The sequence below is a fragment of the Oncorhynchus masou genome, chromosome 5, assembly GCF_036934945.1.
Source record: "Oncorhynchus masou masou isolate Uvic2021 chromosome 5, UVic_Omas_1.1, whole genome shotgun sequence".
Classification (NCBI taxonomy): Eukaryota; Metazoa; Chordata; class Actinopteri; order Salmoniformes; family Salmonidae; genus Oncorhynchus; species Oncorhynchus masou.
The window spans coordinates 36,152,462-36,174,927 of record NC_088216.1 but is presented as its reverse complement, the minus strand read 5'-3'; the positions used below and the strand labels follow the sequence as shown (position 1 = coordinate 36,174,927).

The window sequence follows — 22,466 nt, the reverse complement described above, 5'->3', positions numbered from 1 at the left end:
GGTGATATGGTCCTTGACTAGTCTCTCAAAGCACTTCATGATGACGGAAGTGAGTGCTACGGGGCGGTTGTCGTTTAGCTCAGTTACCTTAGCTTTCTTGGGAACAGGAACAATGGTGGCCCTCTTGAAGCATGTGGGAACAGCAGACTGAGATAGGGATTAATTGAATATGTCCGTAAACACACCAGCCAGCTGGTCTGCGCATGCTCTGAGGGCTCGGCTGGGGATGCCGTCTGGGCCTGCAGCCTTGTGAGGGTTAACACGTTTAAATGTTTTACTCACCTCGGCTGCAGTGAAGGAGAGTCCGCATGTTTTCGTTGCAGGCCGTGTCAGTGGCACTGTATTGTCCTCAAAGCGGGCAAATAAGTTATTTAGTCAGCCTGGGAGCAAGACATCCTGGTCCGTGACTGGGCTGGTTTTCTTTTTGTTGTCCGTGATTGACTGTAGACCCTGCCACATACCTCTTGTGTCTGAGCCGTTGAATTGAGATTCTACTTTGTCTCTATACTGATGCTTAGCTTGTTTGATTGTCTTGCGGAGGGAATAGCTGCACTGTTTGTATTCGGTCATGTTTCCAGTCACCCTGCCCTGATTAAAAGCAGTGGTTCGCGCTTTCAGTTTCACGCTGCGTGAACGCGATTCTTGGCGATTCTGTGCTTCCAACTTGGTGGCAACAGTTTGGGGAAGGCCCTTTTCTGTTTCAGCATGACAATGCTCCTGTGCAAAAAGCGAGGGCCATACAGTAATGGTTTGTCGATATCTGTGTGGAAGAACTTGACTGGCCTTCACAGAGCCCTGACCTCAACCTCATCGAACACCTTTGGGATGAATTGGAGCCAGGCCTAATCGCCCAACATCAGTGCCCGACCTCACTAATGCTCTTGTGGCGGAATGGTAGCAAGTCCCCACAGCAATGTTCCAACATCTTTGAAAGCATTTCCAGAACAGGGGAGGCTGTTATAACAGCAAAGAGGGGACTAATTCCATATTAATTCCCATGATTTTGGAATGAGATGTTTGACAAGTAAGTGTCCAAATACTTTTGGTAATGTAGTTTATATAGCTCTTTTCTACATACTTTCTACATTTTAGTAATTTAAGTTGACAGAAAACTATTTTCTAAAACATACATACAGTGCCTTGGGAATGTATTTAGACCGTTTGTCTTTTTCCACATTTTGTTACGTTACAGCCTTTTTAATTCAGCAATACACACAAAATAACCCATAATGACAAAGGGAAAACAGGTTGTTAGAAATGTGTGCAACATTTTATAAAAAACAAAACATAAATACCTTATTTATATAAACATTCAGACCCTTTGCCTACAGAGACGAAGTTGAGCTCAGGTGCATCCTGTTTCCATAGATTTTCTTTGAGATGTTTCTACAACTTGGTTGGAGTCCACCTATGGTTAATTCAATTGATTTGGAAAGGCACACACTTGTCAAAATAATTTCCAAAGTTGACAGTGCATGTCAGAGGAAAAACCAAGCCATGAGGTCGAAGTAATTGTCCTTAGAGCTCTGAGACAGAATTGTGTCGAGGCACAGATCTTGGGAAGACTATGAAAGAATTTCTGCAATTTTCAAAGTCCCCAAGAACACAATGGCCTCCATTATACTTAAATGGAAGAAGTTTGGATACACCATGACTCTTCCTAGAAATGGCCACTCAGCCAAACTGAGCAATCGGGGGAGAAGGGCCTTGGTCAGGGAGGTGACCAACCCAATGGTCACTCTGACAGAGCTCCAGAGTTCCTCTCACATTTACATAAGGCACATTATATAAATGTGATGGGAGAACCTTCCAGAAGGACAACCATCTCTGCAGCACTCCACGAATCAGGCCAGACTGAAGCCACTCTTCAGTAAAATGTACATGATAGCCCACTTGGAGTTTGCCAATAGGCACCTAAAAACTCTCAGACCATTAGAAACAAGATTCTCTGGTCTGATGAACCAATATTGAACTCTTTTACCTGAATGCCAAGCGTCACATCCATAGGAACCCTGGCACCATCCCTACGGTGAAGGATGGTAGTGGCAGCCTCATGCTGTGGGGATGTTTTTTAGCAGCAGGGACTGGAAGACTAGTCAGGATCGAGGGAAAGATGAATAGAGCAAAGTACAGAAAGATCCTTGGTGAAAACCTGCTCGAGAATGCACAGGACCTCAGACTGGTGCGAAGGTTCACCTTCCAACAGGAAAAGGACCCAAAGCAGACAGTCAAGACGATAAAGGAGTGGCTTCAGGACAAGTCTCTGAATGTCCTTGAGTGGCCCAGCCAGAGCCTGGAATTGAACCCAATCTAACATCTCTGGAGAGACCTGAAAATAGTTGTGCAGCAGCGCTCCCCATCCAACCTGACAGAGCTTAAAATCATCTGCATAGAAGAATGGGACAAACTTCCCAAATACAGGTGTGCCAAGCTTTTGTAGCGTCATACCTAAGACTCAAGGTTGTAATCGCTGCCAAAGGTGCTTCAACAAAGTACTGAGTAAAGGGTCTGCATAATTATGTAAATATGATATTTCAATTTTTATGTTTTAATTTTCATGTTTTATAAATTAGCAAAACAGTTTTTTACTTTGTCATTATGGGGTATTGTGTGTAGATTTAATGAGGGGGAAAAACAATGTCATACATTTTAGAATAAGGCCGTAACGTAACAAATTGTGGAAAAAGTCAAGGGATATGAATACTTCACAAAAGCTATATATCTATATTTACAGTTGAAGTCAGAAGTTTACATACACCTTAGCCAAATACATTTAAACTCAGTTTTTCACAATTCCTGACATTTAAATCCTAGTAAAAATTCCCTGTCTTAGGTCAGTTAGCATCACCACTTTATTTTAAGAATGTGTACTGTCAGAATAATAGTAGAGAGAATGATTTAATTTGGCTTTTGTTTTTTTCATCACATTCCCAGTGGGTCAGACGTTTACATACACTCAATTAGTATTTGGTAGCATTGCCCTTAAATTGTTTAACTTGGGTTAAACGTTTCGGGTTGCCTTCCACAAGCTTCCCACAATAAGTTGGGTGAATTTTGGCCCATTCCTCCTGACGGAGCTGGTGAAACGGAGTCAGGTTTGTAGGCAACCTTGCTCGCACACGCTTTTTCAGTTCTGCCCACAAATGTTCTATAGGACTGAGGTCTTTGTGATGGGCTTTGTGATGGCCACTCCAATACCTTGACTTTGTTGTCCTTAAGCCATTTTGCCACAACTTGGACGTATGCTAGTGGTCATTGTCCATTTGGAAGACCCATTTGCGACCAAGCTTTAATTTCCTGACTGATGTCTTGAGATGTTGCTTCAATATATATATCCACATAATTATCCTTCATGGTTTTCTTCCTATTTTGTGAAGTGCACCAGTCCCTCCTGCAGCAAAGCACCCCCACAACATAATGCTCTCACCACCGTGCTTCACAGTTGGGATGGTATTCTTTGGCTTGCAAGCCTCCCCCTTTTCCTCCAAACATAACGATGGTCATTATGGCCAAACAGTTCTATTTTTGTTTCATCAAACAAGAGGGCGTTTCTCCAAAAAGTACGATCTTTGTGCAGTTGCAAACTGTAGCCTGATTTTTTTCATTTCGGTTTTGAAGCAGTGGCTTTTTCCTTGCTGAGCGGCCTTTCAGGTTATGTTGATGTAGCTACTTTTTTACCTGTTTCCTCCAGCATCTTCACAAGGTCCTTTGCTGTTTTTCTAGGATTGATTTGCGCTTTTCGCATCAATGTGCATTCATCTCTAGGAGACAGAACGTGTCTCCTTCCTGAGCGGTACGACAGCTGCGTGGTCTCGTGGTGTTTATACTTGCATACTGTTGTTTGTACAGATGAACGTGGTACCTTCAGGTATTTGGAAATTGTTCCCAATGATGAACCAGACTTGTGGAGGTTTACAATATTTTTTCTGAGGTCTTGGCTGATTTCTTTTAGATATTTTGATTATGTCAAGCAAAGAGGCACTGAGTTTAAAGGTAGGCCTTCAAATACATCCACAGGTACACCTCCAATTGACTCAAATGATGTCAATTAGACTAACAGAAGCTTTTAAAGCCATTACATTTTTTTAAATTTTCAAAGCTGTTTAAAGCACAGTCAAGTTAGTGTATGTAAACTTCTGACCCACTGGAATTTTAATACAGTGAATTATAAGTGATATAATCTGCCTGTAAGCAATTGTTGGAAAAATTACTTGTTGTGCACACAGTAGATGTCCTAACCAATTTACCAAAACTATAGTTTGTTAACAATAAATTTGTGGAGTGGTTGAAAAACAAGTTAATGACTCCAACCTAAGTGTACTGTATGTAAACTTCCGAGTTCAACTATATATATATATATATATATATATATATATATAAACGTTTAATTTCAGTGTGTATGGGGGAAGGTGGGCCAAGGAGCACCGCAAACAGATCACAATAAAAATGCCATATTCTGTACTTGATGTGTGGCTGTTTGGGGTGTGATGTAGGCCTACATGTCAAAATACCATATCATGTCAGCAAAATATGTCACTTTAGAAGATTGTCATGTGTTTCATGGTAATTGATTTGCTCTCCATATGACCCCATGGTGCCTGTACAAGGTGTGAAACTTGTGATGAAATGTAACACCCCAGTACTCATCAGGTAGACACTTCTCGAGGTTATGTGGGCCTGGTTAACACACAACACAGATATTGGCTGTGTGTTGAAGCTGGAGGGAGGTGGTGGGTGTGTATAGTGTGTGTGAGTAAAAATGTGTGTATCTGCGAGTGTGTGTGTGTGTTGGCAAGATGAAGTTGGTGAGAGTGCTGATGTAAAACGGCGGCGGCTGAGGCAAATGAGAAATGTAATCAGCCTAGTTCATTAGCCATGGCCTAGTTAGGGTCTCCACTATATTGGTTCACCACTCTGAATTGATATGCCCTATTCTGGACCCAAAGTTGTGATGATTGATGTCTTTGCATAGCCCATTGATATGCTTAACATAATTTTGTGATGAATCGTCTGATTCCACATGCCATTCTATGACCCTATTCACATTAGCAGACTGCATGTGTCACTGGTGAGTTATAATGTGGCAGACAAAATTTACCTGGAAAGAGGATGTCATCATTTTACCTTCTCATTTGATCTCCACTGACACATTTAAGTTCTCATTTGTGTCAGGGAATCCATTATGGTTTCAAGGGGAGCTGCCCTGGCTGCTAGCGTGCTGTGCTAACATGCTAGTTGTTTGAAGTGATAAATGTATCAGTTAGAATCAGGTAATTGTCTGGGTCAAGTATTCAAGCTAAATTAAATCATTCCTTTCATGGAATAATTTACTGAGTTAATCTACACTTTTTATGAATTTGGAATGAAATTATGTTGTCCGAAGACAGTTTTTCTAAAAACGGAACCTAATCCTAAAATTGCTACTCTCTCATGTAAGTTGGTACATTATGGACAAAAGCCTTTATGATTTAGGCCACTTGCCTTGTGCCAGAAACCTCCCAGATATTTTTGCCTACTGCCAAATGTCAGGCAAGCTATGTGGGCTCTGAATGTGTGTTTCCAAACAGAAACAAATGTCTTTGGTGTTGTTTTACCTCAGATTAGCTGATCATTTGGAAAGGCACTCGATCCAGATCCTTGACATGTCCCTGGCTTGGTGTTCAGTTATCAAAGCAACGTCCCTGAGAATGTTTGTCGCTTCAATATACTCTTTGTTATTCCAGCAGCACGTCTTCTCACACCTATTCGTCTCTCGGTCTGAACCACACACATTTTACACTACCTTTACTTTGGATCCATCACTCTGCTCTGTCTTTCTCTTCTCTCCTTGCAGATTCCAACAATATTGTATAATGAAAGTACAGTAGTTCACTGTCGCAATAGTTCCTCAGACATTCCTGAGACTTGATGGGTCTCGGTTGAAATAGTATGTTTTCTTTCAAATACTTTTTAGCGTTTGAATAAAAGATCACAGAAATGTCCCATATGCACAAAAAGATTATTTCTCTCAAATTTGTGCACACATTTGTTGACATCCATGTTAGTGAGCAGTGTCTCCTTTGTCAAGATAATCCACCCACCTGACAGGTGTGTCATATCAAGAAGCTTAAACAGCATGATCATTATCCAGATGGCGGCAACAGAGGGCCATATCGCTTCTAGTCTTAGGAAACATTGTAGTATTGTCTTTTTTATATCTTATTTCAAACATTGTTAGCCCAGAAAATCTTAAGTGTTATTACATACAGCCCGGGAAGAACTATTGGATATCAGAGCGACGTCAACTCACCAGACCTACGACCAGGAATACGACTTTCCCGAAGTGGATCCTTTGTTCGAAGCACCCAAGGCATTCGAACTGATTGCAGAGGCTGACCCAAAACAACGTCGCCACAAAAGAGGTAGACAGAGCGTGCTTCTGGTCAGACTTCAGAGGCGCACACACCACCCACCGCTTCCGAGTATATTACTCGCTAATGTCCAGTCTCTAGATAACAAGGTAAACAAAATTAGGGCAAGGATTGTAACATACTCTGTGTCACGGAAATATGGCTCTCTGGGGATATGATTCTTTGTGCGACGCGTCGACAGTAATAAACATCTCTCCTGGAAGAAGAAGGGCGGGGGTGTAAGTTTCATGATTAACGACTCATGGTGTAATTGTAACAGCATACAGGAATGCAAGTCCTTTTGTTCACCTGACCTAAAATTCCTCACAATCAAATGCCGATCATATTATCTACCAAGAGAATTCTGGTCAGTTATTGTCACAGCCGTGTATATCCCCCCTCAAGCCGATACCACGACGGCCCTCAAGGAACTTCAATGGACTTTATGCAAACTGGAAACCATATATATTGAGGATGCATTTATTGTAGCTGGGGATTTTAACAAAGCTAATTTGAGAACAAGGCTACCTAAATTCTAGCAGCATATTGATTGTAACACCCGGGCTGGCAAAACACTGGATCACTGCTACTCTAACTTCTGCAATGCGTACAAGGCCCTCCCCTGCCCCCCTTTTGGCAAATCTGACCCCGACTCCATTTTGCTTCTCCCCTCATATAGGCAGGAACTCAAACAGGATGTACCCGTGACAGACTATTCAACGCTGGTCTGACCAATCGGAATCCACACTTCAAGGTTGTTTTGACGGGGACATGTTCCGGGTAGCCTCAGTGTAACGGTTTTCTTGACTTGAAGGAGAGGCGGACCAAAGCGCAGCGTGGTTATTTTGATTCATGTTTTTTTTAAAGCACTTCACATGAACACATGAACAAACTAACAAAAACAAGAAACGTGAAAACCCAAAACAGCCCTATCTGGTGCAAACACCGAGACAGGAACAATCACCCACAAAACCCAACACCAAACAGGCTACCTAAATATGGTTCCCAATCAGAGACAATGACTAACACCTGCCTCTGATTGAGAACCATATCAGGCCAAACATAGAAATAGACAAACTAGACATGTAACATAGAATGCCCACTCAGATCACACCCTGACCAAACAAAACATAGGAACATACAAAGCAAACTATGGTCAGGGTGTGACACTCAGAGTAATTAATATTGATTTACACGCTCTTTCGGTGAGTGAGTTTATAAGGACGTGCATAGGAGATGTTGTTCCCACTGTGATTATTAAAACTTACCCTCTACCCACGGTTTGTGGTTAGGTTATCATTCGCGCAAAACTGAAAGTGCGAACCACCGCATTTAACCATGGAAAGGTGATCAGGAATATGGCTGAATATAAACAGTGTAGTTATTCCCTCCGCAAGGCAATCAAATAATCGAAATGTAGGTATAGAGACAAAGTGGAGTCGCAATTCAACAGCTCAGACACGAGACGTATGTGCCAGGGTTTAAAGGCAATCACATACAAAAAAAACAGCCACTTCACTTGCCTGCTTTGAGGACAATACAGTGCAACCGACGTAGCCTGCTACCAAGGAAAGTCTCCTCCTGCGTGGCTGACATGAGTAAAACATTTAAACGTGTTAACCCTCGCAGGGCTGCTGGCCCAGACGCATGCGCTGACCATCTGGCTGGTGTGTTTACAGACATATTCAATCTCTCCCTATCCCAATCTGCTGTTCCCACATGCAGGCCACCATTGGTCCTGTACACAAGAATGCAAAGGTAACTGAACTAAAGGATCATATCACCTCCACCTTACCGGTCACCCTAGACCCACTTCAATTTACTTAATGCCCCTATAGATCCGCAGACGATGCAATCTTCATCACACTGCACACTTCCCTAACCAATCTTGACAAGAGGAATACCTGTTCATTGACTACAGCTCAGCATTCAACACCATAGTACCCTCAAATCTCATCAAGGTCCTGGGTCTCAGCCCCGCCCTGCTCAATTTGGTCCTGGACTTCCTGACAGGCCGCCAGCAGGTGGTGAATGTAGGAAACAACATATCCGCTTCACTGATCCTCAACACTGTGGCCCCACAAGGATCAATGCTCACACCCTCATGTACTCCCTGCCCACCCACGACTGCGTGGCCATGTTTGCAGACAACACAACAGTAGTAGGCCTGATCACCAACAACGACAAGACAGCCTACAGGTAGGAGGCGAGGGCACTCGGAGTGTGGGGTCAGGAAAACAACTTCTCACTCAATGTCAACAAAACAAAGGAGATGATCATGGACTTCAGGAAAAAGAAGAGGGAGCACCCCCCCTATCCACATCAACGGGACAGCAGTGGAGAAGGTGGAAAGTTCCTTGGCGTACACATCACAAACAAACTGAAATGGTCCACCCACACAGACGGTGTGGTGAAGAAGGTGCAACAACACCTCTTCAACCTCAGGAGGCTGAAGAAATATGGCTTGTCGCCTAAAACCCTCACAAACTTTTATCCGTATTACCACCTGGTACGGAAACTGCACTGCCCACAACCACAGGCCTCTCCAGAGGGTGGTGTGGTCTGCACAACGCATCACAGAGGGAAAACTATCTGCCCTCCAGGACGCCTACAGCACCTAATGTTACAGGAAGGACAAAAAGATCATCAAGGACAAAAATCACCTGAGCCGCTGCCTGCCAGAAGGTGAGGTCAGTACAGGTGCATCAAAGCTGGGACCGAGAGACAGAAGCTGTTTTTCAATCTCAAGGCCGTCAGACTGTAAAACAGCCATCACTAACAGAAAGGCTGCTGCCTACATACAGACTCGAACTCATTGGCCACTCTAACAAATGGATCAGTAGTCACCTTATTAATGCCACTTTAATAATGTTTACATATCTTGTATTACTCATCCCGTATGTTTATAATGTATTTTATACCATTTATTGGCTCTTGCCTATGCCCTCGGTCATTGCTGATCCATATATTAATGTGTACATATTCTTATTCCATCCCTCTACTTAGATTTGTGTGTTTGGTTGTTGTGGAATTGTTAGATTACTTGTTAGATATTGCTGCACTGTCAGAACTAGAAGCACATGAATTTTGCTACACTCGCAATAACATCTGCTAACCATGTGTATGTGACCAATAAAATTTGATTTGATGTACCTTGCGGGATCTCCAGGGGGGGGGGGAGTATTTCGGTCTGTAATAAAGCCCTTTTGTGGGGAAAACTCATTCTTATTGGCTGGTCCTGGCTCCAGTGGGTGAGCCTGGATCCCATGTGGGTGGGCCTATGCCCTCCCAGGCACAATCAAGGCTGTGTCCCTCCCCAGTTGTGAACTCCATAGATTAGGGCCTAATTAATTTATTTGTTGACTGATTTCCTAATATGAACTGTAATTCAGTCAAATCAATGAAATTGTTCAATGTATGAGAGAGCGAGAGAACTATGTAAGTGAGAGAGAGAGGTGTGTGGGTACCTAAAATGATTTTTCCTCGAAAGTTATTTATTTAACCTGGTAATTTGCTGATTAAGTAAGTTGTGATTTTCCAGAGAATTATTGCTGAGGTGACTAAGCTCCCCACTCTAAGGTCCTTTTGGGGACCCATTTCAGTGATGGTCGAGGACTGAAATATACTAATTTAGGGTCATTTCAGCCAAATGGATGAAAGTTGTGGTGCACAAGGTTTGCCTCTGTGTGATGTAAAACCCCAGTAGATGAAAATTACTACATTGCTCATATTCCATTGCTCATTACTATCGCAATGTTTTGGTTTTGCCTCTAAAACCTGGGCTGCATCTGAAATGACACCCTATTCTCTATCAGGGCACATAGGGCTCTCGTCAAACGTAGTGACTCTCTATGGAATATGGTGCCATTGGGGACTGAAGCAAAATCATAGAAATTGTTGTATGTTGAGTTGATATTTTTGTTGAGTGTATTTGAAAGAAAACAAATTCTATTTGAACCCGCGTCTGGTAGACAACAGTAACAGGTTCTTTCTCGTCCCCGATAGGTTCTTTCATGGTGGTGAACGGCTCGGGCCGGGCGTCGGGGCAGAAGGCCCACCTGCTCCTGCCCACCCTGAAGGAGAATGACACCCACTGCATCGACTTCCACTACTCTCTATCCAGCCGCGATGGCTCCAGTCCCGGGGTGCTCAACGTCTACATCAAGGTGAACGGCGGCACCCAGGGAAACCCTGTGTGGAATGCCTCCGCCTCGGTGACAGAGGGCTGGGTCAAGGCCGAGTTGGCAATCAGCACCTTCTGGCCCAACTCCTATCAGGTGAGGGGAGAGCTTCAATGTCACCACATACTTCCACATCTGTGTGCTTTTCATTAAGGCACACAACATAAAACATTTTTTAAATGTTTGCAAGGAAAACAAAATAGTTTCTTGTTGGACAAGTCCAAATAATTCCCCCATGTTTGTCTGTTTTCTTCCATTTGGTGCATATGCAATTGGTTTGATATGTTCACTACATGTTATCACACCAACTATAGCAATGCTCAAGCCACTGTTCAGAACCAGTATGCTGTGTGGTAGGCCTATTGTTGGAAATATGATTTTTGAATGATATTTTTATATTAATATTGCCTGTCATTGTACGATACAGTTCGATCACCAACCGGGAATGTTCAGATGGAACCCTGGTTTATCTGCAGTCTTCCTAAAGTTAGCAAAATAAGGTTAAGAAATTGCTTAAACTTCAATACAGATAATTTTTCAGTAACTAGATTACTCGCACCATGGGGTCACCACGTTAATTGCTCTGATTTGATTACAATTATTAGTCTATTTCTCTAGCACTCTTTACTGCCTATTTGCCAACCTTTTTAAAACAGTTTTTTTGCTTCAATGAACAAGTCTCCAATCTCAACAGCACCGTATACAACTTTTGATCAGAGTCCTATGCTCCCCGATTAAAAGTAATGCACTGAATAGGGAAAAGGGTGTCATTTGAAATGCAACCCAGGTTTTAGAGGTAAAACCTAAACATTGCGATAGTAATTTGTTCTCTCTCTGGAATATGAGCAATGTGGTAATTTTCAACTACTGGGGTTTTACATCACACAGAGGCAAACTTTGTGCACCACAACTTTCATCCAATTTTGCTGAAATGGTCCTCGCTGAAATGGGTCCCCAAAAGGACCTCAGAGTGGGGAGCTTAGTCACCTCAGACAGAATTATCTTGACAAATCATCGCTCACTGCAAATTACCATGTTAAATAACATTTGAGGAAAAATCGTTTTAGGTACCCACACAACTCTCTCTTTCTCTCTCTGCTATCTCTCTCTCTATATACAGTGCATTCGGAAAGTATTCAGACCCCTTGACTTTTTCCATATTTTGTTATGTTACAGCCTTATTCTAAAATGTATAGTATAAATATTTTTCCTCCCTCATCAATCTACACATAATACCCCATAATGACAAAGCAAAAACAGGTTTTCAAACATTTTTGGAAATAAACTGATAAGTATTCAGACACTTTACTCAGTACTTTGTTGAAGCACCTTTGGCAGCGATTGCTGCGTTGGGTTTTCTTGGGTATGACGCTACAAGCTTGACACACCTGTATTTGTGGAGTTTCTCCCATTGTTTTCTGCAGATCCTCTCAAACTCTGTAAGGTTGGATGGGGAGCGTCGCCACACAGCTATTCTCACGTCTCAAGAGATGTTAGATTGGGTTCAAGTCTGGCCTGAGTGCCACTCAAGGACATTGAGAAACTTGTCCCTAAGCCACTCCTGCGTTGTCTTGGCTGTGTGCTTAGGGTTGTTGTACTGTTGGAAGGTGAACCATACAATCGCCCCAGTCTCAGGTCCTGAGTGCTCTGGAGCAGATTTTCAAGGATCTATATAAAATATTGAACAAAAATATAAACGCAACATGCAACCATTTCATTGATTTTACTGAATTACAGTTTATATTAGGAAATCAGTAAATTTAAATAAATTCATTTGGCCTTAATATATGGATTTCACATGACTGGGAATACAGATATGGGTCTCAGGATCTTGTCACGATAATGTTGTGCGTTGAAATTGCCAACGATAAAATTCAATTGTGTTCGCTGTCCGTAGCTTATGCCTGCCCTTACCATAACCCCACCGCCACCATGAGGCACCCTGTTCACAACGTTGACATCAGTAAACTTCTCACCCACATGACGCCATATACTTGGTCTGCGGTTGTGAGGCCTGTTGGACATGCTGCCAAATTCTCTAAACGACATTGGCCTCCAACAGTAGAGAAATGAACATTCAATTCTCTGGTGGACATTCCTGCAGTCAGCATGCCAATTTCACGCTTCCTCAACTTGAGACATCTGTGGGATTTTGTTGTGCTGATGAGTTCTGACTTTATACTTGAAATACTGTTAATTATCAGGTATCCTATTGAAATATTGAGTGCCATAGGCTGGTTTCTACACCAGAAGTTAATGGTTATCTGTAGGAGGAATGTATATGGGGGAGGCAATTAAGCTTGGAATGTATTGAGTAAAGGAAAGGCAATCACGTGTGCAGGCACTGATAAGAGTGGAGAGATGTGGTTTAGTGAGGAATGGAGGGTCGAGGTCAGGTCACGTTAAGGGATAAGAAACAGGTTATTGCGCGCATCACTTAACTTCCTGCCGAGCAATAAAGATGTAATGTTCAGAGAGAAGGAGACTCCACTGAAATTGGGGTATATATACTACCAAATATGTATTTGTCTGTTCGATCCTTTGGGTGAATAAACTTGGTTGGAATTTTTATAGTGTCCGTCAGTTTCTTACTCTGTTATTTAGAACCTAACAGTGTCTAGCACAAGGTGCACCTGTGGAAGGATCATGCTGTTTAATCAGCTTCTTGATATGCCACACCTGTCCTGTGGATTATCTTGGCAATGGAGAAATGCTCAATAACAGGGATGCAAAACAAATTGTCCTACAACATTTGAGAGAAATAAGCTTTTTGTGTATAATTAGAACATTTTCTGGGATCTTTTAATTCAGCTCATGAAACATACACTTTACATGTTGCGTCTATTTTTGCTCATTGGATATATACTGTATTTCTCAGCCCGTCTCGCTCACTATTACAACCCTTTATGTCCATTCATGCCCCGTCATTCTTCACTGAACCTCTATCTCACCATCTCTTTCTCTGTGTAAATGAAACACAGTAAATGTATGAATTTCTCTGTTAATGGAATTCAGTTTCTTGAGTACTCGCTATAATTACATTACATAATGACCTTGGTGAGGTGGAAAGACTAATATTTAAAATATTCACTTTAATGTGAATATTTGGTCATTTTGTCTTAGCTATAATTAAATATTTACTTTGTTCTTAGGCTAAGAAACACATTCTTAGGCTAAGGCACACATAACCTTTTCTGCTTTTCATATTTCATGATCCTGCTTGAAATAGTTGACAGTTTGTTCATTAATGCAGCTGAGAAGAGTGTGTAAATGTAAAGTATACGCAGGGAGTCAGGAAGCAAGTGCAGAAGGTGAGTTTAATAATTAAACATGAAGAAAACACAAAACAGGGGACGCGTACTGAACATAACCAAAACCAATACTGCCTAATGACTGAAGCTACTGAGGGCTAGATGAAGGGAGAGTAATCAGGGTGGTGATGAAGTCCAGGTGTGCTTAACGATGGGGAGTAGATGTGCGCAATGATGGTTGCCAGGTTTGCGCAATGTGGGTTGCCAGGGCTGGTGGTTGATGTGGCAAAGTTTACACAAAGGAATGTTCTCTTTAATTGTGCGCTCCCCTGCCACAAGGTATTTGAGGCATGATGGGTCATTTAAAGATGTCCGTCGTAGCGTTTTAATAAGATGGCCAGGAGGACGGCCCCGAGGGCGAGGAGCGGGCCGGTCCAGATGGTGGAGATGGAAATCCCGGATGATGTTGGGGTCCAGGATGTCCACCACCGGGACCCAAGACCGCTCCTCAGGACCTCAGTCCACCAGGTAATGGAGCCGACCCCCACGACGTCAGGATTCCTTCGATGTCCAGGGGAGGCGGAATCGGTGGACGGCATCAGCGGGGGACCAGGAACCACCGGCCAGGATGGTGATGAAGTCCAGGTGTGCTCAACAATGGGGGGAGCAGGTGTGCGCAATGATGTTTGCCAGGTGTGCGAAATGTTGTTTGCCTGGACCGGTGATTAGTGGATCGGCAACGTCGAGTGCTGAATGGAGGAAGCAGGAGTAGGCGTGACAGTAAATGGTGTTCATTAACTTTAATTTATTCTGTTAAATATTAGGATCGGTATGTCTTTAAAAATCTGACTGTGGTTGCATGACGACGACTAAAAACCCCACTGTGTTTGATTATGTCACAACAGATGTGGCAAATTTTACAAAAAGGAATGTTCTCTTTTTCTTTTTTTTTGTGCGCTCCCCCGCCACAAGGTATTTGAGGCATGATGGGTCATTTAGAGGTGTCTGTCTTGGCATTTTAATAAGATGACAACATCATTATTTCTGTAAAGATGTTATACATAAATAACCTGTGTGTATGTTTGGAATTTCTATCTGCATTTCACACATTTGTTCTTTATCTGAAAATTGCCATTGACGTCCAAGAAATCAAAACCCTCACATGTCTGTCCTCTGTTCAAAGCCTCCCTGTTGTTTCCCTCCCGCTAAAGCAGTTGGGGCAGTTGAGAATTCACACCATGTACCACCCCAATTCACACAGTGTACCACAATGTACTGAAACAAAAGAACTCGGCACAAAAAACAGTCTGTCTGGTGCTAATAGCGGCCTAAGCAGAAACCCTTGGATTAGGCTGGTCTGCCGCCCTGCATACATTAACTTCAAAGCCTCCCCTGAATCTCAAGAAGAAGCGTCAAGATTACGGTCCCAAACTTTGTTCTTGCCAGCCAGGTACGGCTGCTCGATGTCATGGGGAGACAGAGCGATGTTCCCGCAACGTTTTATCCATGCAACTGATTATTTTAATGAAGGCAGGTTCCAGGCGGTGACACCGGGGCATCACACTAAACACTTAGAATGACTGAAGAGAGTAGAAGGCAAAAGAGAACACTTAAGATTTTAAGATAATTGGCTAAATGCCGACCACTCGACAATGCACAGGACCTGACCGCTTCATGTCAGAGAACACTGAAAGGAGCAGATACAGGAGTGGATAACTCATGTCAGAGAATGCTAAAAAGGGGAAGAGAATGTGCTGAACACTGAAGGAGGAATTGAAATGAGTGAGCAACCAGATATCGTTGGCATTCTAGGGCGGTGCTTACTTTCCTGGCGGACAAGCCCTATGACATTTTGATTGAGGGCCGCTTCCTTCCTCATACTGTGTGCCACAAGGATCCCAGCTGTCACAGGAGCACTGCACGGGTTACAGGGCTCATGACCCAACTTCACCCTGTGGCCTCCTGGGTCAGAAGATGCTTTTCTATGGCAGCCAGGCAGAGGCAACCAGGCCAGACTGACAGAGAAAGAGGCAAAGGCAGCCAGGTCAGTTTGACAGAGGCTGAGGCAGTGACATCTGAACATGTGGAGGAGAGGAAGAAGGAAGTGGGTTGATGTATAATGTAGCAGGCTGAGTGACAGAGCATATTACAACATCTGTAAAAGTCTGGTCATTTAGTTGTGAAGTCAGACATGCTCAGCCTGTGGGTAAGAGACATTATCCTGGGAGGGAGAATATAAATGTAAGTTTGACTGGGCTGTAGTTTGACTTTCAGGTCTAATGGAGGGATCCGCCAGGTTTAGATGGACAGTTGAAGTCATAATCAGAAAATGACCATTATCAGAAAAGCTACATAACCTTGGACCCCATGTTAAGAGTAAAACACCTTACTGTACCTGTGAAAGGAGGCTGCTGTTTCGCTCTCTCTTATCCTTTTTACACTCAGCCAAACCGAGCTGAGACAAGCCAATTGGTACTGAGCTGGCCTGTTTACGCATACGACATAGTTGCTGGAACCGTGCTGGAAAGTGTGTCAAAATAACATTTTAGAACCAGTATGGTTCGGTTTGTCCCTATAGTGTGATATAGATATTTCTCATACACGCACAAACACACACACAGGCTTAGCTGTAAGCAGGAGCTCTTCTCATAAATGGTGTAAAATGTGTTTTCACTCTCTCCTCTTTCTCTCCCCACATCTCTCTTTCTCTCTCCCTTTGTGGTAGGTGATATTCGAGGCCATATCCATACAGGGCCATCCAGGGTTCATCGCGGTGGACGAAGTCCGAGTATTGGCCCACCCGTGCCGTAAGTGACCCGCCATGACTAGCCCACCGAGCATCATCTGGTCTCACAATCGCGTGCGTGTGTAGTTTGGGGTGGGGTCACAGACTGAGAGGGTTGGAGGGAGGACGAGACAGATTACGGAGCACAGAATAAGTTACAAAGTCAGGGCCTTCATCATTCATATCTGACAGACCTCTTTGCCTCACATCTTTGGATTTCTCAAAGGCACTCTGTGTCCTCGACGTGTTCTCTTCTTTCTTTCTAGCTCTCTGTCCCCAGAATTAGGACAGAGCACATAGCTACTTGTGCCAAATTCAAATAACAGTAGGAAGGGAAGGTAAATAAATGTCTTGAGGTAAAATAATCTAGTCGGTCTTCTTCTTCAATGGGGAAATTAACGTAAAGATATATTCTCGTATTGAAATATCAATGAATACACTATTTCCAGGCATGGTGAAAATGAGATTAGGAAATCAGCTGAGCTCAATGCCATTTCAATGAAACACATAGCAGCCTCAATGCACTGAGCAGATGAGGGACGGCAATTCTAGGGAAGAAAATATGACCTGAAATCTTAAGTGATTTTCAATCGAAAAGGAAAACACTGCTTTTTATGTCGTGCATTTGTATTCTTTATTCCGCACGTAACTGCTGATGCATGTCTCTGTAGCTGGTAGCTAGCCAACTGCTTCTCAATCACCACCAACAAGCAGCACTCACCTGGGTGATGCCCCGGCAGCCATTGAGGCGGCGAATAGCTCACTGCACGTTGGCCATAGTCCAAAGTAGCTTGTAGTACTCCCAAGCATCTGCACTCGTCCTCTGCCATCTCAGTTGTCCTTTCTTGGCTCTTACTTCAGACTTCTCCATTCATCCTCAACCTCACTTTCAAGTCAAAACATCCAGCTAGCCAGCTATTAGCTAGTTAGCTAGCCCTACCAACCACATAACCAACTGACTTTTTTGACAGTTTTGAAATGTGGTGCTGGTTTGACAATTGTAATGACATACACTGTTCATTATTTAAAACATATACAGTACCTGTCAAAAGTTTGGAGCCACCTACTCATTCAAGGTTTTTCTTTATTTTTACTATTTTCTAAATTGTAGAATAATAGTGAAGACATCAATACTATGAAATATCATATATGGAATCATGTAGTAACCAAAAAAAGTGTTAAACAAATCAAAATGTATTTTATATTTCAGATTCTTCAAGTAGCCACCCTTTACCTTGCTGGCAACTTTCCACACTTGTGGCATTCTCTCAACTAGCTAAACCTGTAATGCTTTTCTAACAGTCTTGAAGGATATACTGAGCACTTGTTGGCTGCTTTTCCTTCACTCTGCGGTCCAACTCATCCCAAACCATCTCAATTAGGTTGAGGTCGGGTGATGGTGGAGGCCAGATCATCTGATGCATCACTCTCCTTCTTGGTCGAATAGCCCTTACCCACCCTGGAGGTGTGTTGGATCATTGCCCTGTTGAAAACAAATGATAGTCCCACTAAGCACAAACCAGATGGGATGGCATATCGCTGCAGAATGCTGTGGTAGCCATGCTGGTTAAGTGTGCATTGAATTTTAAATAAATAACAGACAGTGAAGCACCCCCACAACATCACACCTCCTCCTCCATGCTTCACGGTGGAAACCACACATGCAGCGATCATCCGTTCACCTACTCTGCGTCTCACAAAGACACGGTGGTTGGAATTAAAAATCTCACATTTGGACTCTTCAGATCAAAAGACAGATTTCCACCGGTATAATGTCCATTGCGCATGTTTCTTGGCCCAAGCAAGTTTTTTCTTCTTTTTGGTGTCCTTTAGTAGTGTTTTCTTTGCAGAAATTCAACCATGAAGTCCTGATTCACGTCTCCTCTGAACAGTTGATGTTGAGATGTCTGTTACTCTATGAAGCATTTATTTGGGTGGCCATTTCTGAGGCTGGTAACTCAAATGAACATATCCTCTGCAGCAGAGGTACAGTGGGGAGAACAATTATTTGATACATTGCCGATTTTGCCGGTTTTCCTACTTACAAAGCATGTAGAAGTCTGTAATTTTTATCATAGGTACACTTCAACTGTGAGAGACAGAATCTAAAACAAAAATCCAGAAAATCACATTGTATGATTTTTAAGTAATTAATTTGCATTTTATTGCATGACATAAGTATTTGATACATCAGAAAAGCAGAACTTAATATTTGGTACAGAAAACTTTGTTTGCAATTACAGATATCATACATTTCCTGTAGTTCTTGACCAGGTTTGCACACACTGCAGCAGAGATTTTTGGCCCACTCCTCCATACAGACCTCCAGATCCTTCAGGTTTTGGGGCTGTGGTTGGGCAATACGGACTTTCAGCTCCCTCCAAAGATTTTCTATTGGGTTCAGGTCTGGACCTCCAGGACCTTGAGATGCTTCTTATGGAGCCACTCCTTAGTTGCCCTGGCTGTGTGTTTTGGGTCGTTGTCATGTTGGAAGACCCAGCCACAACCCATCTTCAATGCTCTTACTGAGGGAAGAAGGTTGTTGGCCAAGATCTCGCGATACATGGCCCCATCCGTCCTCCTCTCAATACGGTGCAGTCATCCTGTCCCCTTTGCAGAAAAGCATCCCCAAAGAATGATGTTTCCACCTCCATGCTTCACGGTTGGGATGGTGTCTTGGGGTTGTACTCATCCTTCTTCTTCCTCCAAACATGGCAAGTGGATTTTAGACCAAAAAGCTATATTTTTGTCTCATCATCCAGATGGTCATTGGCAAACTTCAGACGGGCCTGGACTTGCGCTGGCTTGAGCAGGGGGACCTTGCGTGCGCTGCAGGATTTTAATCTTGACAGCATAGTGTGTTACTAATGGTTTTCTTTGAGACTGTGGTCCCAGCTCTCTTCAGGTCATTGACCAGGTCCTGCCATGTAGTTCTGGGCTGATCCCTCACCTTCCTCATGATATTTAATGACCCACGAGGTGAGATCTTGCATGGAGCCCCAGACCGAGGTTGATTGACCGTCATCTTCTTCCATTTTCTAATAATTGCGCCAACAGTTGTTGCCTTCTCACCAAGCTGCTTGCCTATTGTCCTGTAGCCCATCCCGGCCTTGTGCAGGTCTACAATTTTATCCATGATGTCCTTACACAGCTCTCTAGTCATACATTGTGAAAAATCATACATTGTTATTTTCTGGATTTTTGTTTTAACTTCCGTCTCTCACAGTTGAAGTGTACCTATGATAAAAATTACAGACCTCTGCATGCTTTGTAAGTAGGAAAACCTGCAATATCGGCAGTGTATCAAATACTTGTTCTCCCCACTGTAACTCTGGGTCTTCCTTTCCTATGGTGGTCATCATGAGAGCCAGTTATGTTATAGTGCTTGATGGTCTTTGCAACAGCACTTGAAGAAACTTTAAAAGTTCTTGAAATGTTCTGTATTGACTGACCTTCATGTCTTAAAGTAATGATGGACTGTCGTTTCTCTTTGCTTATTTGAGCTGTACTTGCCATAATATGGACTTGGTATTTTACCAAATAGGGCTTGTGTATACTACCCCTTCCTTGTTACCCCTACCTTGTTAATTCTTAGATGCATTAAGGAGGAAATACATTTTACAAATGAACTTTTAACAAGGCACACCTGTTAATTTAAATGCATTCCATGTGATTACCTCATGAAGCTGGTTGAGAGAATGCCAAGATTATACAAAGCACAAGCAAGGCAAAATGTGGTCACTTTGAAGAATCTCAAATAGAAAATATATTTTGATTTGTTTAACACTTTTTTGGTTACTACTTAATTCCATGTCTGTTATTTCATAGTTTTGATGTCTTCACTATTATTCTACAATGTAGAAAATAGTAAAACTAAAGAAAAACTCTTGAGTAGGTGTGCCCAAACCATTGACTGGTACTGTGTATATATATAAAAAAAATCTATAAAAAACAACTAAATATGACTAATATTTACAAAAATGTACAGGAGCAATTCTCGATGCTGCTTTTATGGCCCCGTGGCAAACCTAAAAAAAATATTTGAGTGTATGACACAGTTTCTTGACCCTTGTAGGGAAAGCACCTCACTTCCTTCGGCTGCAGAATGTGGAGGTGAACGTTGGCCAGAACGCCACCTTCCAGTGTACTGCTGGGGGGAAGTGGTCCCAACACGACCAACTGTGGCTACAGGTGAGTCCCTCCCCTTCGTTCCACTATAGTTGTCATCCAGCTTGTCCCTCTCACTTTAACGATATTATCATTAATTTGAAAAATAACAGGCATCAGCCCTGCCTGAGTGATCGGGCTAGAGAAATAAGGCTGTATCACAGCCGGCCGTGATTGGGAGACCCATAGGGCGGTTCACAATTGGACCAGCGTCATCCGGGTTTGGTCTCATCAGTGATGTAGAATACACAGGGCATTTTATTTGATCTTTGTTGCATTGTTATGAGTGACCTCGTCCTTGTGAAAGGACACGTACAGTATGTTCCAGTTCCTTGCTGTACTTGCTGTACTTGCACACACACTGTAATGGTAGAATCTCTATGGGGATATCCATACAATCTGTGCGCTGAGTAGAAAGTGTTGTTTTAATATGGACGACTGCCTCTCTATTCGCCATCACTGTACTTCACTAGCAAATGTTTGTGTCTTGTAGTAATGGCATTTGTAATGGAAAGTAGTACCCAGGGCATAAAAAAGGCTTAAGGACATGATCGAATAAATTACTCTTTGGGAGATTGTTATAGTCGAGTTGATACCACAAGGAAAAGTGCTGTGAAATGGAAAGGCACAGAAATATATCTGAAAACGTTGCAGGGTATCTGACAAACATTAACCATACTGTGAGTTTCTTTGGTTATCAGATTTGAATGACCATCCTTTTTTACTGTGTGAGAAATACTGTGTGCACATGTGTTAGTAAGCAAGTGTCTGTCTGGCTATCTCTCTGCAGCAGTGGAACGGTAAAGATACAGCCCTCATGGTGACGCGGGTGGTGAACCACCGACGTTTCTCAGCCACCGTCAGTGTCGGGGATACGTCCCAGAGGAGCACCAGCCGCTACCGCTGCGTCATCCGCTCCGATGGCGGCTCCGGGGTTTCCAACTATGCTGAGCTCATCGTCAAAGGTATGGCTGACATACTAACGGCTTACCTGCTACTGGCTAAAAGCTAGCAGATAAAAGCTAGCGGCTAACAGCTAGGCTAGGCTAACACTAGGCTACGATAATACCAGCCTATTAGCAGTCGGTCAGAACTCTGCTGGCGTCCTCCAGTCATTATCTGAGTGGCCAACCCCTCACTATTTCAGCCACCATCAGCAGCAGCAGTGTTATCTTCAACTGTCTCCCCCTTCTCCTACTTACTTATTCACACTAACATCACCTTGAACATAAACAAAGTGAACTTATTGGTTAAGGGAGTGGAAAACAAGGCTTGCTTCACAAATAGAGTAGAATGCTGGCTGGTCATTGGTTACTGTTGGAAGGGTTGGTGGGCACTCTCTGTCTCCGCTCTCTTCTGAGAAAAAGAAGATACTTGGTAGGGCACTGTCACCTCTTCTCGTCACTTCTCTTCTCAGAAAGGGAGGACTCCTCCCCTCCTGTCTAAATTCAGCCCGTGACGGTTCCTGCCCCTGCTGGTTTGCCTATCCAAACAAAGCTTTAATGCTGATATTTACCCAATAATGTGGGGCTTTGATTTCCACTCACTGCCCATATGTGTGTGGAAAGGGGCGAACTGGCGCTGCCTAGCAGAAGCTGGCATCGAATCACCACTGTGATGCATCTGGAAGTTAGGAGACTCCGCCTAAACTTGAGTTGTTCCTGCACCTGGCTTCTTGGCTTGGGCCTTCAGG

The 22,466-nt window shown here is 43.1% G+C and overlaps 1 protein-coding gene across 1 annotated transcript in view; it reads left to right on the top strand.

Annotated features, from left to right (window-relative positions):
• ptprt (protein tyrosine phosphatase receptor type T) overlaps positions 1–22,466 on the top strand; it is a 440,070-nt gene that overhangs the window by 151,806 nt on the left and 265,798 nt on the right. The window contains exons 3-6 of the mRNA XM_064965460.1: positions 10,395–10,666; positions 16,547–16,628; positions 20,682–20,797; positions 21,564–21,738. Coding sequence (XP_064821532.1) covers positions 10,395–10,666; positions 16,547–16,628; positions 20,682–20,797; positions 21,564–21,738 — 645 coding nt within the window. The remainder of the gene's footprint in view (positions 1–10,394; positions 10,667–16,546; positions 16,629–20,681; positions 20,798–21,563; positions 21,739–22,466) is intronic.